We start from the raw sequence: 17,520 nt of genomic DNA on the forward strand, positions 1-17,520 counted from the left end.
TTCAGATCTACTTCAGTGTGAGATCTTCACATAATACCCAAGCGGAGATGCCCAGCAGAAACTTGAGTCTTAAATCAGCCATTCGAAGGAAAGGTCTAGGCTAAAGATTAAATTTAGTACCATCAATACATAGACACTATTAGTATGAAATTACCTTACCAAAAGAATAAAGCCACAAAAGGAGAAGACCCAAGACAAAAAGTAGGGAAGAACTATCCTCAAGATCAAGTAGAGTATTTATCAAGAGTGAATGGCAATCTGAATCAGAGGAAGACCCTGTAATTCATGACAATAGTGCAAGAGAGCAAACCAGTTTCAGATATTCCTTCTGTAGCAAAATAATTTGTTATCAACAGAGAGAGACAGTAGAAAGGGAACGAAGGTGGAAGAGCACAGTGCTGGCTGAGGGAATGATTTAGAAGAGGATAAAATGCTACAAAGTGAGGGGTGTTGCTAGAGCAAGAGAAGTGAAAGCTAACCTCAGAAGGCCTGGTTCCTCAGCTAGGAGTACAGTGAATGCATTGTTTCTACAACACACAGGAGAAAGGCAGGTAGACAGCAAGAGCCTGCCAATGTTTTCTCCTGACTGCTTCAGTTTTGTTTGTGATGGTCTAGAAGCGAGGTCTAGCTTAAGATACCCATAGAGTCTAAGCTGAATAAGGATAGGCCAGACCTCAATAGGATCAGGGAGAAGGAAAAACATGACATGTTGAAACCTGAGAGACCCAGAACAAGAGAAACAGTAAAACAGAAAGATAAGAAGGCAGCTGAGAGAAGAAATTACACAGATTGTGGACTGACTAGTACTTTGTATAAAAATGAGACATGAACAGAAAGCTGGGGCAGAAAGCAAAGCTCTGAAGAAATGTGGTTCCAGGTTTGAAGATATGAGGCTACTGAATATTACACATGTGAACACTGATGGTCCCACGGAACTTCACACATGCCCTGTTCTACTGAATATGAAGCAACTCTAAAAAGTCTACAGAGTATAGGTTTCTGCAATCCTGGGAACAGAGGCAATTGTTATCTGTGTCTTAGATTATCTTTTCAATCTGTCTCACTGACAAACAGCCTTGGAAAATAATGTCTTCCTTAAAAGAAAAGGATAAGCTTATCTTGTCTTTTAAAGAGTATCTCATCCTTTTCAGAGCAGATGTGATTCACCCATTATAAAGAATTCCAGCTCCCTAACTCTGAGGTCTGTCTCCTATGTGATCTGATCTACCGTGGTGCAGACATCACCTGACCCTTCTAGAACTGAGAACTAATGCAGGCAAACCTTATCAGGGTTTGAGCTAATTTGTTTTGGGATGATTTGTTTTGTGGGTAATGCTTCTGGGTTATTAATAATGCAAGAAATCTTCTGTCATCTTCTGCCATCACCCTTTAAACTATAGATTAACTCGTCGGCGTGCAAACAGAGCAAAAGTTCTAACCCTCTATATTTGTTAATAAAGCCCCAAAGTATGGGAGATAGATAGAGATGGATACAACTAAAAATGTAGGAAGATGACTAGTCTGATAATATGAGATGAAATCTGGAGATGTTCTAAAAGAAAATATCCTGCAAGTAACAAATAGAACATCTCCAGGCTCAATGATATGAAAAGGCAAACACATATACGCACAAACTGTTACTTGTGAAGGTTGAAGGCAACGATGAAGAAGAAGCAAGATCTAAAGAGCTGAAGCAACATTAACAGGTAAGATTCAAATTGAGTTTTCTGGTAACTGATGAGTTCTACAGACATTACAAACGTTTTTCAGAAGAGTCAAGTCTTTAGATCAGATTTAGACACATGCAGAGAGATTCACAATCTTGGGTTCCTTGCAGTAACTCACACGAACAAAAAAGGCATGATGAAATTAGCTTTAATTACTCCTAATCAATTTAGTTTCTACAGCCCTTTAACATGGTTTGAACTGGATCATGAGGGCACTGTCTAAGTGAATTAATCTACTTATAAGTTCATACCTAAACAGACTATCAGGAGGTGGAACCTAGTTGAAGAAGGAGTCTCTGGGAGGTGTCTTTGAAATGTCTATGTTGTCCCCGGCCCTCTTTGCTCCCCCTGCCATGAGGACAGCAGCATACCTCTACCAAGCTTTCTTCCAACGCTACTCCTTTGCAATGGACTTAGATGCAATGGGATCAGCTGGCAGACTGAATTTCCAGAACTGTGAACCAAAATCAATCTTTCCTCTAACTTGATTTATGTGGCACTATGTCACAGCATACCCATAATATCTACTATGGAACAGCTCTTATCAAACAACATCGTTTTATAAAACTTTAATCTTAAGTTTATAAAAATAGAATAAAAAAACCTAAGTAATGGTAGTTAAGATGCAACTGTTGACTTACTTGAATTAGATCTAAAATGCCAAGTTCACTTTCTGAGGAATCCACACAGAAGACAAAATATAGTGTTGCATAATGTCTGTAAATCAGTTTGTTGTCAGATCCTCCAATTAATCTAAATGACAAAACAAGATAATTGAAATGGTGTAGGGAACAAAATGCAGAACACTTCATTAGTTCAAACAAAATCACATTTGTTAAAAACTTTTTATAAAATAAAACAATGGCGTAGCATTCAAGTAAACTTACTTCAGAAACTAAGCAAATTAAGATAGCAATTTTCTTCAGAAATGTCAAGTAAAAGAAAGCAGTGCTTAATTTTAGTTAGTTTATTCATTACAGTATTCACTGAGTAAGTGCTGTGTGTCAAGCACTATAGCACGTAAGGAGACAAGAAAGTTAACAGGTAGGGGAGTGTATCACACAGGGAGCCAAGACAGGTCTCCAGCATATCCATGGAGTTCAGAATGGACGTTGAGAGACAGCAATATCCAGACTGACATCTAATCAGTAGGGGTGAGCCATGGAAAAATGAAGAGAAAAGCACCTTGGGCTAAGATAGCAATGACTGAAAAGGTTTGTTTCATCAAGACAATATGCACTTTCAATGAGATGTGAGGCCAGGAAACAAGAGATTAGTAAACAATGAGGCTGAAGGAACTGGCAGAAACCAGATCACGGGGCATGTGCAAGTGCTTACAAGATATAACTTCATAGGTCACAGTAAAACCCACAGCTTAAAACTAATTATCAGCTAGGAAAAAAAAAAGTATTTTTTAAGCTTTAAATAGACGTAGTATCATGACACTCTCCAAAAACATTTTTCTTAAATCTAAATGTAAGAATATCATGCTAATATTCAATTCTTTCATAAAATACTTTTATTCACATATTCATATTATTTAGAATTTAGCATTTTTAAAAGAATTTAGTAGTCATCTGAGACATCTTATGTTTTTCCAAATATATTTTAGCTGTATAATAGTCAAGTTTATAATAGCAATTTCACATTCTCAAGACTACTTAAACATTAACATAATTTAAAACCAGGCCATACATAATCAAAACTAAGAAAGCATTCTCAGCAATATAGGATGTGGCATTTTTCCTATTCTGTAAACATAACACTAAACTCATAAGCTCTAAAGAAACTACTTCTCTAAGTACATACTCTTTCTTGTCCTGTAAGAACAAAAACAGAAATTATCTTGGGGGGGGGAAATGAGGGATTCCTACTATGCTGGGTTACTTGTCTAGAAAGAGTTTAATTTAAAAGTCTTTATGTACACTTTAAATATTCTGAGATTGGTTATGACAACAGTTACTATTGTTCACTGTAGGGGCAAAATGAGCACATCAGCAAATTCATTTTAGGTTTTGTTTGTTTATGTTTTAAAAGAAGACCATGCTTCTGAAAAATGTTACAAAGTAGCCATTAATAGAAAAGGGTTTCTATTGCTATGATGAAACACCATGACCAAAACACAAGTCTTTGAGGAAAGGGTTAAGGTGACTTACACTTCTATAGTAGTCCATCACTGAAGGACGTCAGGACAAGAACTCAAGGCAGGAACCTGGAGGCAGGAGCTGATGCAGAGGCCACGGAGGGGCTTACTGACTTGCTGTCCCTGTTTTGCTCAGCTTGCTTTCTTATAGAACCCAGAACCACCAGCTCAGAGATGGCACCATACAAAATGGCCTGGGTCCTCCCCATCAATCACTAAGAAAGTGCCTACAGCTGGATCTCATGGAGACATTTTCTAAACTGAGGCTCCCTCCTCTCTGAGGACTCGTTTGTGTGAAGATACCATAACACTATACAATACAGAGGTGTACAGTATGTAAAATTTTACAAATAGAAATTGCTAATTTCTGATATCTCCTTAGATATCTTTGGAGACGAAAATGAAGTTCCAAGAATTTGAACAATGTGACCCAGTAAACTGGCTAGCCAGACTCAGAGCCATAACAAAGACAGAAAGACATGGTATTTGGTTCCTGTTTTTCATATGGTTAGGAAAGAATCTCAATTTCAAGGTATAATTCTATCCAAACAGGACCTTTTTTAGATCAGTCTGGGTCTCAGAGTCTACCTAGTGTAATGCACTATGCAAGGTGAAGCAGTCTGTGAGATAAGGTACAAAGATGAGAGAAAAGCAATGCCTATGGCAGAGACAAGTGGATTCCTACCGAGATCTAACAGAAACACAAGTGGCTGCCTTGGCCATTAAATTAGAGTCTGGAGTGGGGTTAACAGCAAAATCTACAAATCATAAATATGCATTTCATGTTTAAGTACAGCATGATAAAACACTTTTTAAATGCAAACAATGACAAGGAGCTGATGATGCACAAATATACTCTCCACATAAAAGAAACATTATGGTCAGACAAAAATGGGTTCTGTTGCCCAATTTTTTTTTTATAATATGCATTTTATCATTCATGAGGCTAAGCTGATTCTTAGCATTAACTCTCATTAAGTGTATTAATTATATAATTGGGGAGAAAGTATTTCTAGAAATATTTAGAAGTAAGCTGCTTTCAATAAAATCCATTCATTTTAAAGTATTTATTTAGAGTTAGGGATGGACATCAGCAGAAAAGCACTTGCCTAGCATACAGAAAGCCTTGGGTTTAATTCCCAATGTTGCAAACAATGAAAAATAAAAATAAAAATATTTTCAATGTTTGTTTAGTTTAGCAAGATTTTTTTTCATTTTAAAAATAGAAACATCTACCAGCTGAATCTATACTAGTGTTATATAAATACATAGACATAATTGAAAGACACACTGTTTATAATAAAATAAAGGATATGATCTGAATTTTTATGTGTATTCACCCTAGGAATACAATACCCATTTGAGAGAGAGAGAGAGAGAGAGAGAGAGAGAGAGAGAGAGAGAGAGAGAGAGAGTAGAATAAGCTCTCTTTATTATATGGGTTCTAGGATCCAATTCAGGCATCAGGATTGGTAGCCAGCAGGCATCTTTACCAAATGACCATTTCTCCAGATGTATTTATAGGTTAAATGTTGAACAAAAAAAACCCAACAGGCAAAGTCATGAAAAGTAAGATGCACTTTCTAGAGGGATATACAAGAAACTGGGGGAAAGAACTAAGACGGGAGAGAAAAACTATTTTAAAAATTTATATTTACCTATAATAAGTAAATTCTACTATATGAATATATTAACTTTATATAAAATAACATTATAAGGAATTTAGAAAGTTTGCATATCTTAAAAGTGTATAGATTAGAGTTAAAACTAATACTGGTAGCAACAAAATTACCTAACTTAATTAATTATAATGAGGAATTTTCATCATCAATAGCAGTACAGACTGTCATTTCACACTGGAAATTAGAAAACCCATGAAATGCTGTACTTACAATCCTCCTTCTAGGAAATTACAAACATTCTCGTCTCGCTTAGACACCAGATGGAAAGTCTCCCTGATGATTTGCTGTTGCGTATCTTCACTCTGAAGAAGGAATTCATGTGTATTAACATCAAGTCTACAGGTTTAACAGTATTTTAAGACATTCTGAAAATAAAAGATAGTAATTTTAATATGGAAAAATCTGGAAAAGGGGGAAAGGGTCCTTGGAAAACAGATTCAAATTACAGAAACAAAAACTAAGTTTTTGATGAAGTGGGGAAAAATCATATAGTTTACTACTACAATGAAAGCAACTTATTTCTTCAAAACCAAATGAGAAACAGAGCACTCAGACACACACTTGTAAAAAAGGAAAGTAGACCTTAGCTAGTTAAAGACTGCTGCTTTACAAATGGCTAAACTGAGCAGGAAAGTAATGTTAGGTAACTCATGAAACATTATCTACTATATTTGAGTGCAGGGACAATAGAGAAAGCTTGAAGTTTGCAGGTAAACTGAAACTTGAGAAAACAGAGATTGAGGCTGAGTCTAATGTATTGATATTTATTTAAACAGGCCCCCAACTCAAGAACTGTTTCAGTAGATATTTTCTAAACTCAACTAAGCAATTCGTATCCCAGTTAAAAAGAACTGGCTTCCCAAATCATTAAAAAAAGTAAGGAAAATCATGAACAAAAATTTCAGAGGAAAGGAATATCATGGTCCATAAACAAACATACAGATGTTAAGCCTCAAAGTAATTCAGCGACAATCAGTTAAAGTAACAATGCCAACACTCTAAGGAGCCACCCTTGCAAACGTATAAGATACAGCAAAAATTCAATGCAGAGAAACTCTCAGCCCATCAGTGCAAGGATAAGTGAAACTAACTACCATGTCCAAAGTTTCATTAATCAACATTTTAGACTCCTCATACTCTTCTATCCCCTATGAAACCAGTTTTTTGAAATCAATAAACAACTATCAGCAATGGTGTACATACAAGCTCTTAATATGTCCAATAAGAAAAGTTATAAAATGACCCTTTAAAAAGTTGAAATAATACACATTTCTTCCATTCACACAATGGAAAAACTGTGATATACTCTTTTTTTTTTTTTTAATTAACTTGAGTATTTCTTATTTACATTTCGAGTGTTATTCCCTTTCCCGGTTTCTGGGCCAACATCCCCCTAACCCCTCCACCTCCCCTTCTTTATGAGTGTTCCCCTCCCCATCCTCCCCCCATTGCCTCCCTCCCCCCAACAATCACATTCACTGGGGGTTCAGTCTTAGCAGGACCAAGGGCTTCCCCTTCCACTGGTGCTCTTACTAGGATATTCAATGCTACCTATGAGGTCAGAGTCCAGGGTCAGTCCATGTATAGTCTTTAGGTAATGGCTTAGTCCCTGGAAGCTCTGGTTGGTTGGCATTGTTGTACATATGGGGTCTCGAGCCCCTTCAAGCTCTTCAAGTTCTTTCTCTGATTCCTTCAACGGGGGTCCCGTTCTCAGTTCAGTGGTTTGCTGCTGGCATTCACCTCTGTATTTGCTGTATTCTGGCTGTGTCTCTCAGGAGAGATCTACATCCGGCTCCTGTCTGCCTGTACTTCTTTGCTTCATCCATCTTATCTAGTTTGGTGGCTGTATATGTATGGGCCACATGTGGGGAAGGCTCTGAATGGGCATTCCTTCTGCCTCTGTTCTAAACTTTGCCTCCCTATTCCATCCCAAGGGTATTCTTGTTCCCCTTTTAAAGAAGGAGTGAAGCATTCGCATTTTGGTCATCCTTCTTGAGTTTCATGTGTTCTGTGCATCTAGGGTAATTCAAGCATTTGGGCTAATAGCCACTTATTAATGAGTGCATACCGTGTGTGTTTTTTCTGTGATTGGGTTACCTCACTCAGGATGATATTTTCCAGTTCCAACCATTTGCCTACTAATTTCATATAAAGTCGTTGTTTTGATAGCTGAGTAATATTCCATTGTGTAGATGTACCACATTTTCTGTATCCATTCCTCTGTTGAAGGGCACCTGAGTTCTTTCCAGTTTCTGGCTATTATAAATAAGGCTGCTATGAACATAGTGGAGCACATGTCTTTGTTATATGTTGGGGCATCTTTTGGGTATATGCCCAAGAGAGGTATAGATGGGTTCTCAAGTAGTTCAATGTCCAATTTTCTGAGGAACCTCCAGACTGATTTCCAGAATGGTTGTACCAGTCTGCAATCCCACCAACAATGGAGGAGTGTTCCTCTTTCTCCGATCCTCGCCAGCATTTGCTGTCACCTGAGTTTTTGATCTTAGCCATTCTGACTGGTGTGAGGTAGAATCTCAGGTTGTTTTGATTTGCATTTCCCTTATGACTAAAGATGTTGAACATTTCTTTAGGTGTTTCTCAGCCATTCGGCATTCCTCGGCTGTGAATTCTTTGTTTAGCTCTGAACCCCATTTTTTAATAGGGTTATTTGTCTCCCTGCGGTCTAACTTTTTGAGTTCTTTGTATATTTTGGATATAAGGCCTCTATCTGTTGTAGGATTGGTAAAGATCTTTTCCCAATCTGTTGGTTGCCGTTTTGTCCTAACCACAATGTCCTTTGCCTTACAGAAGCTTTGCAGTTTTATGAGATCCCATTTGTCGATTCTTGATCTTAGAGTGTAAGCCATTGGTGTTTTGTTCAGGAAATTTTTTCAGTGCCCATGTGTTCAAGATGCTGCCCTAGTTTTTCTTCTATTAGTTTGAGTGTATCTGGTTTGATGTGGAGGTCCTTGATCCACTTGGACTTAAGCTTTGTACAGGGTGATAAGCATGGATCGATCTGCTATCTCCTACATGTTGACCTCCAGTTGAACCAGCACCATTTGCTGAAAATGCTAGCTTTTTTCCATTTGATGGTTTTGGCTCCTTTGTCAAAAATCAAGTGCCCATAATTGTGTGGGTTCATTTCTGGGTCTTCAATTCTGTTCCATTGGTCTATCTGTCTGTCTCTGTACCACTACCATGCAGTTTTTATCACTATTGCTCTGTAATACTGCTTGAGTTCAGGGATAGTGATTCCCTCTGAAGTCCTTTTATTGTTGAGGATAGTTTTAGCTATCCTGGGTTTTTTGTTATTCCAGATGAATTTGCAAATTGTTCTGTCTAACTCTTTGAAGAAATGGATTGGTATTTTGATGGGGATTGCATTGAATCTGTAGATCACTTTTGGTAAAATGGCCATTTTTACTATATTAATCCTGCCAATCCATGAGCATGGGAGATCTTTCCATCTTCTGAGGTCTTCTTCAATTTCTTTCTTCAGAGTCTTGAAGTTCTTATTTTCAAATCATAATGTAAGAAACCAAAGTGCCTTGATTCAACCTGTCATGACAGCACAAGGGAGACAGGTGGCCTAAATTGCATGTTTATTTTGTGGCAGAACTGGAGGTTGAAGTCCAAGATCAGAATACCAGCAGCCATGTCTGGTGGAAGGTTCTCCTCCTAGCCTATGGATGAGTTCCTTCTTACTGGTCCTCATGAAGCAAAGACAGAGGGTAGAAGCATCTCTGTTAGAGACACTAATCTCATAAGACGGCCCCACTCTCACGCCCTCATCTAAACTCAGTTCTTTCCCAATCAATACCATTCTGTAGGTTGGAGCTCCAACATTGGAATTTGGGAGAGACACACTTCAGTCCACAGCTGGAACAGCAAGAGTGAGTAGCATAATGATTTCATTAGGATAAAACTCAAAATTAAGCAAGACTAAACAGTGCTTAATGACACACACATTACAAATAATAGAAACAAAACTGTTGTCAGCATATGCCTGTAATCCAAATATGTAGGAGACTGAAGCAAGATGGTTCAAATTTCAGGGTAACCCTGGACTAAACGGAAAGCCAGATGATAGCCTGACCACACAGTGAGACTGTGTTAAAAAAAAGTCAATTAGGGGTTGGGTATTTGGCTCAGTGGTAGAGCGCTTGCCTAGGAAGCGCAAAGTCCTGGATTCGGTCCCCAGCCCCGAAAAAAAGAAAAAAGAAAATCAATTAAACTATAATAAAGTCAAAAGGATGAATAACAAATACTAAAGGAATGGCTTCATAAAAATTATATTTTTTAATTAAAATTAGGTAGAAAAAAATAAATAATTAAATGCAGGTTATTTTAGTTTTCAAACTTTTAATGAAAAGATCATAAAGCAATAGTTTCTCATCTCTGTTGATAAATTCTTCAAGCTGCTGAATGGTAAATGATTTTCCTATGAAACTGGGAGGCTGAATAGCTACAGCTTCAACCTGAATGATCTAAACTAGACAAGTATTTTCACTGTGCCCATATCACCCCCTTGCTCTGGGAAAAGTAGGACGTGATGCTCTCCCAACTCCAATTAAATGAAATAGATACGCCTCTGGAGGTACTTGCAGATGGAATGGAACCCATCCATGGGGCCACTGTAGAAAGAGAGATAAGTGAATGAAGAACAGGAAGGCTCCTCTCAGCACCTGGCCCCATGTGGCCCCTGCAAGTGAAGATTGGGAAAACTCTAGGATCTGTCTTTCTCTCTTTGACAAAGTCTGTGATGCAGTATTTTAAGATCAATAAATTACAACAATAAATACCAAGGTGGGGTAAAGGGATTCCTGTTAGAAAATTTAAGTGGAAGTGGTGTTACATCCCTACTTCTTAGAGGGTATCCTATGAAGGGGGTTTTATAGGGATCCTTAATTTCCACAGCTCCCAACCACCTCTAGTTTATAATGCCAGCCTGAGACTTTGGCTAGATCCTTCTCCACCCTTATTCCTGGCATCCACTTCATAGGTTCAGTAATACTAACCCCATCATGGTTGGGTAAAAGGAAGACCTTGGTCACTGGGACACAGAAGGGCTTGAGAACCTATCTAAAAACAAGTTCTAATAAAAATAAAAACCACCAATATTAATCCAAACTGAAGAAAAAGACCTAAAAAACTATTTTCAAAGACGGTGTGTGTGTGTGTGTCTGTGAGAGAGAGAGTGTGAGAGAGAGAGAGAGAGAGAGAGAGAGAGAGAGAGAGAGAGAGAGAGAATGAGAATATGTGTATCTGTAAATAATATATTTAGCAAAGTGGAAAGACTCAAAATTAATACATAAAATTCCCTTCCATACAATAAGCATCCTCCAAATCTCCTTTAGACCTACCTGTGAAGTTTTCTCCCCTGCTGCTTCTCCCCTACTGAAGCAGATCAGCCACAGTGAATTTTCACAGATCTCTTCAGTTTTCTCCCTCTGTCTTGAAATACCTTGTTCACCCCATTTGCTATCAGTACATCTGTAAGTCTCAGCTAACCTTTATTATTTTGTGAACTTTTTTGACTCTGAGGGAAAAAGCTGTCCTTTTTGCCTCCATGCTTCCTTAGGATCATTTTTAGTCCTGTTACATACTTAAAACAGCATGCTTAAACTTCCTTTGTAGACTCCAATTCTAATGGCAGAATCTAAGCTCTATATCTGAAACACTCAGGAGAGAAGTATACCATGAAACAAAATTCAGAAATTAAAGAGGATATCATGAAAACTGTAAGTTCAAGAAATTTTCAAATTCAGGATATAAATTAGGAAAAAACTTCAGAAAAAAAAGCCTACAGAAGAGATTAGAGAAAACATTTTAAGAATTTACAATAGTCCAGAGGAATGAAGTAAAGACCCAAAAAGAATAGAGAGAGAAACTAGGGATTTAGCGAATTCAGTGATAGTACTTGCCTAGCATATTCAAGGGCCCTGGGTTCAACCCCTGCATCAAAATAGACAACCAGAGTTGCCAGAATGAATGACCTGATGGAATAACCCACACTATGGATGTGAACAGTCTCAAAGCAAGGAGTTCTAAAACTTTACAAATGGGAATCAATACATTTCTTGGTAAATCAGTAAAATCATCATACACACAAAGGAGCAGCCAGAATTGCTACAGACTTTTTGAAAATCAACACTGGAAACAAAGGAGGCACAGCATGCAGTCATGGAAGAAATATTTCTAACTTGGAATTCTAAAATTCAATCAGTATACTTATTAAGACTTTCAGAACTGTAAGGTTTGATAAAATCTACTTCTTGTTACATTTTACTCAAAAAGCTACTAGCTTCCCCTTGATAAGACAAACAACCAAGCAACTGAAGATCTAGCATAGAAAACAGGCAAGAAGAACCCCTCGATAATAAAGTCCAAATATGATTGCCAGGCAACAGGCGCAGGCTGGTCCTAGCTAAAAGGCTCCAAGAGAGATTTCTTCACAAACAGGAAACTAACAGACACATGCTGGCAGAGACATAAATTAGAGATAAGTAAATTTAAAAAAAATAGCTCAAAGAAAAAGAAAAATCTTCCAGGAAAATAAAATGCCAGAAGGAAAAAAAAAACTAAACCAAGTATTGTAATTATTCTTAATAATTCTCAGAACCAAATAGAGCATGTCTATAAATGAAAACTTAACCAGAAAGCACTAACGTGATAACCAGATAAAAACTTGAGAAAGAGGAGAGAGACAAGGCTCTTATGTTTATTTTTGAGATTATAAATTGATTACATTTCTCCCTTCCCACCTCCAAACCATCTCATACATCTCTCCACTCTCCTTCAAATTCAGTTACTAATAACTACTGCATACATAGAACTGTATGGTATACAGTCCTACATATCGCCTGTTCAGTTGCCACCTGTACGTATACTTTAGGGTTGATCATATGCTACTGGACAACCACTTGGTTGTGCTTTTGCCTGGGGAAGGCAACCTTTCTTATTCTGTCTTCCTCTGTTGTTCTTGGTTCTTTCTGTAGGATTGAAGCCCCACGGGCTTTTTTTTCTCTGTCTGGTTTGGCAATTCATTGGTGTCATCCTTTAAGCTCACATCTGTGTAATCATGCTGGTAAGGCTTTATGGGTGTAGCTTCAGATATTACTAGGATACACAATCTCACAGCAAATGCCCTGATCCCTGGCTCCTACAATCTTTCTGAAATGTTCCCTGAACTTTTAGAGTGGGAGTGTTTTGGAGATTATCCACTGGAACTGGGCTCCACATTTTGATTGGTTGTGGTTTTCTGTAACAGTCTCTGTTGCAAAGAGAAATTTCCTTGATAAAGACTACAACTATCTGTGTTTATAAGGACAAATGTTTATAGGTTGTTAGGGGTTACGCAGGTTTAGTAAATTAGTGGTTGTAATTCTCTTCCAATAACCACGACTTTAGTAGAAATAAGTAGTTAGCTAGGTTTCCAATATGAGGCATGATCTCCCTCTTTTGAGTAAGACTTAATTTTAATTAGAAAGCTACTGGTTACTGCCAAGGTATGTGTGCCACTATTATACCCTTAGGATTAGCATGCTGTGCCAGCCATTGATGCATGTGTTCCTTTTCATGACAGACCTTAGAGAACAATGAGGGTCCTGTTTTTCAGAATGACATGTGTGATGTGTGTATGCGTGTATGCACATGCCCAAGGTTGAGGTCAGGGTCTTCCTGAGTTGCTCCCCACCATACGTATAGAGGTAGATCCTTTCTGAACTCTCTCCTCTCTTTCCCTCAAATGTCAGGCACTCAGAGGCTTTCACTGATGAACCTATTTAAGCTAGCACCGTTCTATCACCCTCCATCAGTCTTTATCCCCTTCCATTGTCATGTTCTTCACTAACTAGCTCTAATCCCATGTACTTTATTAATTCCTATCACTAGAATGTAAACTCACCAAGTGGTGAGACATGTCTTTACACTATGTTGCTAGTTCTTTGAACAATGCCCTACAAACAACAAATATACATCTTAGGATTTGGGCAGCGAAGGAGAAAACAGTTCAGTGGAAAGAAGTCTAGATAGGTTGCTCTTCCTCCCTAAGGCTTACCTTTAGAGGTTCATCGGGTTAGTCTCAGAAATCCCCTGGTAAACAGAACTGTCCTTTTATTCCTCCTATACTACAAACCCTTTGAGGAGCTGGTTTATCCTTCAGTGAAGGGAGTCTTTTACTTGTACTTGAGTTGAGAACATTGGGGAAGGGGAGTGATAAGGCAGCATGGGTGTGGGAAGAATAGTTGCAATGTATCTTAATAGGCAATTTTTATATGAACTGAACCCTCTAGATGCCCATCACTGGGATTAGCAGCAGCAGCAGAAAAAAATGCATAATCCATGAGTACAAAGACTTCAAATACTAACAAGAACAAACCTGTAACTCTGACAAAAATCATTAAAGATTTCTCTGTGGGATTGAAAAGGAAAGGGCCTTGATATACTCTAGTTTCACATATGAGTTAAATTTGGGAATAGCATGCAGTACAATGGGCATGCATACCACTAAACCAAGCACCAAGGAGGCAGAGGCAACAAGATCATGTGTTCAAGACCAGCTTCAGTGACATAGTTTTCTCTGTCTGAGAAAACCAAAGCCTGGAGATGTGGCTCACTGGTACAGCACCTGTACCACATATAAGCAGCCTGGGGCTCAACCCCCAGAACTAGAAGGAAACAACAGAAAGACACAAAGAAAAAACATACAAACTATTAATGTGCCGTTAATATCAATGCATTTTGTTTATGAATGTGTATATTTGTGTGCACATGCACATGCAGACACATATGCCTGGCCCTGTATTTGGAAGTCAGAAGTCAATATCAGGGGTCTTTGTGCGCCATCTCAATTTTGTTAAAAAATAATTTTTAGGTTTATTTTATTTTTTTGTGATGAATGTTTTACGCGTGTGTGTGTGTACCATGTGTGTGCATAGTGGAGGTCAGAAGAGGGTGTTGAATCCATGGGACTGGAGTTATGGATAACTGAGTCATCATGTGATACTGGGAACTAATCCTATATCCTCAACAAGAATAAGTACTCTATCTAACTCTTGAGCCATCGCTCTAGCCCTCCACCTTAATTTTTGACACAGGGTTTCTCACTGAAACTCAGCTTCTTCTATCAACTTAAATTGTTGGCTAGCAGCTATCAGAGAGCTTCTTCTCTTTTACACCCTTGGTTCTGGGATTAGAGGCACATACAACTGCACTTTGTTTTTTAACATAAATACTCAGGATCTCAATCTAGGTCCTCATGCTTACTCGGCAAGCAGTTTATCTAGTGAGCTATCTCCTCCATCTTAATGTGAAAATTACAACAATGCAATTAACATGGTAACATGTGCTTAGTTTTTAAATTTTTTAACATTTGATTGGTGCTATGTGTATTAATAGTGTTTTGCCTACATGTATGTATATGTACCAGATTCAAGCAGGGTCTGGTGAGCCTAGAAGAAGGTGCTGGATCCCTGGAAATAGTTGCTGAAGGTTGTCAGTCAGCAAGTAAAGCTGGGAAACAAACTGAGGACCACTGGAGGAGTAGCACAGGCTCTTAGCTGCTGGGCCGTTTCGTTACTCCTAACAATAAGATCCTTTGTAAATAGACAAATAGTAGAGCCTTAGTCTGCTAATCAGCACAGGTTCCTGCTTTCTAGCTTTCTAACAATACTATTTCATCTGTTTCCATGATCACTATTAGCCCCAAACTTGGATCCTGATGAAAGAAAGCTACTGTTGATTGGGAATGTCTTGCCAGGTTGTTGGTTTGGTTTTTTTGCTTTTTGTTTTGAGGGAGTAGGGCAAAGGAACAAATTCTAGGTTACAGAAACAAAACACTGGATTGAACTGTAGGGGAAAAAATCAGCCTTTGGGTAAGTAATTTTTGTGTCAGGTAAGCAAATCAAGAAGCACTCTGTAAGGAAGTCACTGACTCGCTGTGCTAGAATCCATCTACTTCTCTGTACTATTTACCTCACAGGAACTGTTCAGAAGCATTGGCATCAATCACCTAAGACCCAGGTCAGCTACCCCTCAAGAATTCTAACTAATACTAGAGAGAAACAACCATATGGAGGGCCTGAAGAGACAGCTCAGTGGCAAAAGTACTTATTGCTCTTGCAGAGGCCAAGGTTCAGTTCCCAGAATCCACATAGGTGATTTATAACCACCTCTAACACCAGGATACCATCTTCTGATCTTAATAGATACCAAGCACACACATGTTGCATATACAGAGATGTAGATAAAACACTCCTACACATAAAATTAATCTTTAAAGAAATTTTTTAAAGAAATCATATGGAATTTTTTCTTTAAAAAGTTGGAATATGGGAGCTGGAGAGACAGCTCAGTGGTTAAGAGCACTGGGTACTCTTCCAGAGGACCTGAGTTCAATTTCCAGCACATATATATATGTGTGTGTGTGTGTGTGTGTGTGTGTGTGTGTGTGTGTGTGTGTGTATATATATATATATATATATATATATATATATTCCAATCTCATTTTGTTCTAAACGTTGAAACAAGATCTCACTGTGTTGTCTAGGCTCCAATTTATGCGCTCAATTGATCTACCTGCCTCAGTTTCCCTAGTACTTCTAAGTACTGAGAATTCAGCTGGGTGCCACACTGATTAACAACTGGCTGGAGGGGTGTAGCTAATCCATACAGCACATCCAAGCATATATAAAGCCCTGGATTTCACCCCCAGCCCTGGGAAAAAGAAAGAGACAGAAAACAATGCATTTAACTATCCTACCTGCCACATTGTCTTAAGTCACTAAAAAGGAAACCAATAACATAGATATAACTTCTTAAAGAAACACTATACTATTTTATATTTTCAGAACTTAAAGAACTGAGTCCCTTCTAGAATCTGAAGTTGTTGAACAACCCAATACTTAAACATAAGTTACAAGGGTCTTATATGGGGTAACTCATGTATTTTACAGTTTAGAAATGTCCTGCTTGTACTTTAAATGCGTGGTGATCTTTAGTATCTGTAGAAACTCATATATTTCCACTTTATTAGCATGACTCAATAAAGAATATGTTAGGACTTACCAATAATACAGCAATCAAGTAGATCAAGGTTGCATTCTTGCTTAATAGCTATGTAAAAATACATCTGGTTTAAATATCAATCAGTAATATACTAAAAATTTCTAGGTTAACTAATAAGATTAAAAGTTACCATGCTAGACTGCTGTGGCTAAGCATCCCTAGAAAGAAAAAATGGGCACGCATACTTGCACGCGCGCACACACACACACACAGAGAGAGAGAGAGAGAGAGAGAGAGAGAGAGAGAGATGAATTCTGAACTTCTGTAATGACAATCTCAAAGAAACAGAAGGCAAAACAAAAGAGGAAGAACTGAACCCACCCTTTCTTGGTATCTGACTCTAGCAGAATGAGGCAAAACTTTAGCAAAGACTAGCAAAATGCTTATGTTCCTCCTGTGACACAAATGACACACACCAGTTGAGAGGCATGACCAAGGCTATTACAGCACACCACCTACACTACAAATGAGTAGAGATAATCACGCAAATGTTACATCCTGAGGGAGCCTAAAAGTAGAATAAAAACCCATCATAGTAGGGAAACACGTTGTCAGAGTGAAGCAATTTTTAAACTGTTAGTATTAACTGTAAAAGTTGAACCCCAGCAACCTGCCAGGGTTCAAAACTGTTAGCCTAGAAACATCCCTAAATATTGCTTAATTTACTTAACTTGAAACTGCTGGTCTTTCTGAATATATACTTACTTCTTTTTAAGTTAAAAAACATTTTATTAACTTACTTGTGTGAAGGAGACACTAAAAGGTTAGAGACAACATGAAAGAGTGGTTCTTTCCTTCCGCCACATGGGTTCTGTGGAGGGAGCTCAGGTCATCGGGCTGGGCAGTAAAGGTCTCAACAGCTAAGCCATCCTGCCAGCCCTGATGCCCAAGCATGGGT

The 17,520-nt window shown here is 38.1% G+C and overlaps 1 protein-coding gene across 4 annotated transcripts in view; it reads right to left on the minus strand.

The window, feature by feature from the left end:
* The window catches only part of Ap3s1 (adaptor related protein complex 3 subunit sigma 1), a 58,850-nt gene that overhangs the window by 38,093 nt on the left and 3,237 nt on the right, over nt 1-17,520 (minus strand). For all 4 annotated transcript variants that reach the window (XR_004385909.1, XM_032886163.1, XM_032886162.1 and 1 more), the window contains exons 2-3: nt 5,763-5,854; nt 2,369-2,480 (exon numbers count right to left, since the gene is read on the minus strand). Coding sequence is in view for 3 of the 4 variants with exons in the window: in XM_032886163.1 (XP_032742054.1) it covers nt 2,369-2,480; nt 5,763-5,854 (204 nt within the window). In the remaining variant the exon portion in view is untranslated. The remainder of the gene's footprint in view (nt 1-2,368; nt 2,481-5,762; nt 5,855-17,520) is intronic.

This window comes from Rattus rattus, chromosome 15 (genome assembly GCF_011064425.1).
Source record: "Rattus rattus isolate New Zealand chromosome 15, Rrattus_CSIRO_v1, whole genome shotgun sequence".
In the NCBI taxonomy this organism is placed as follows: domain Eukaryota; kingdom Metazoa; phylum Chordata; class Mammalia; order Rodentia; family Muridae; genus Rattus; species Rattus rattus.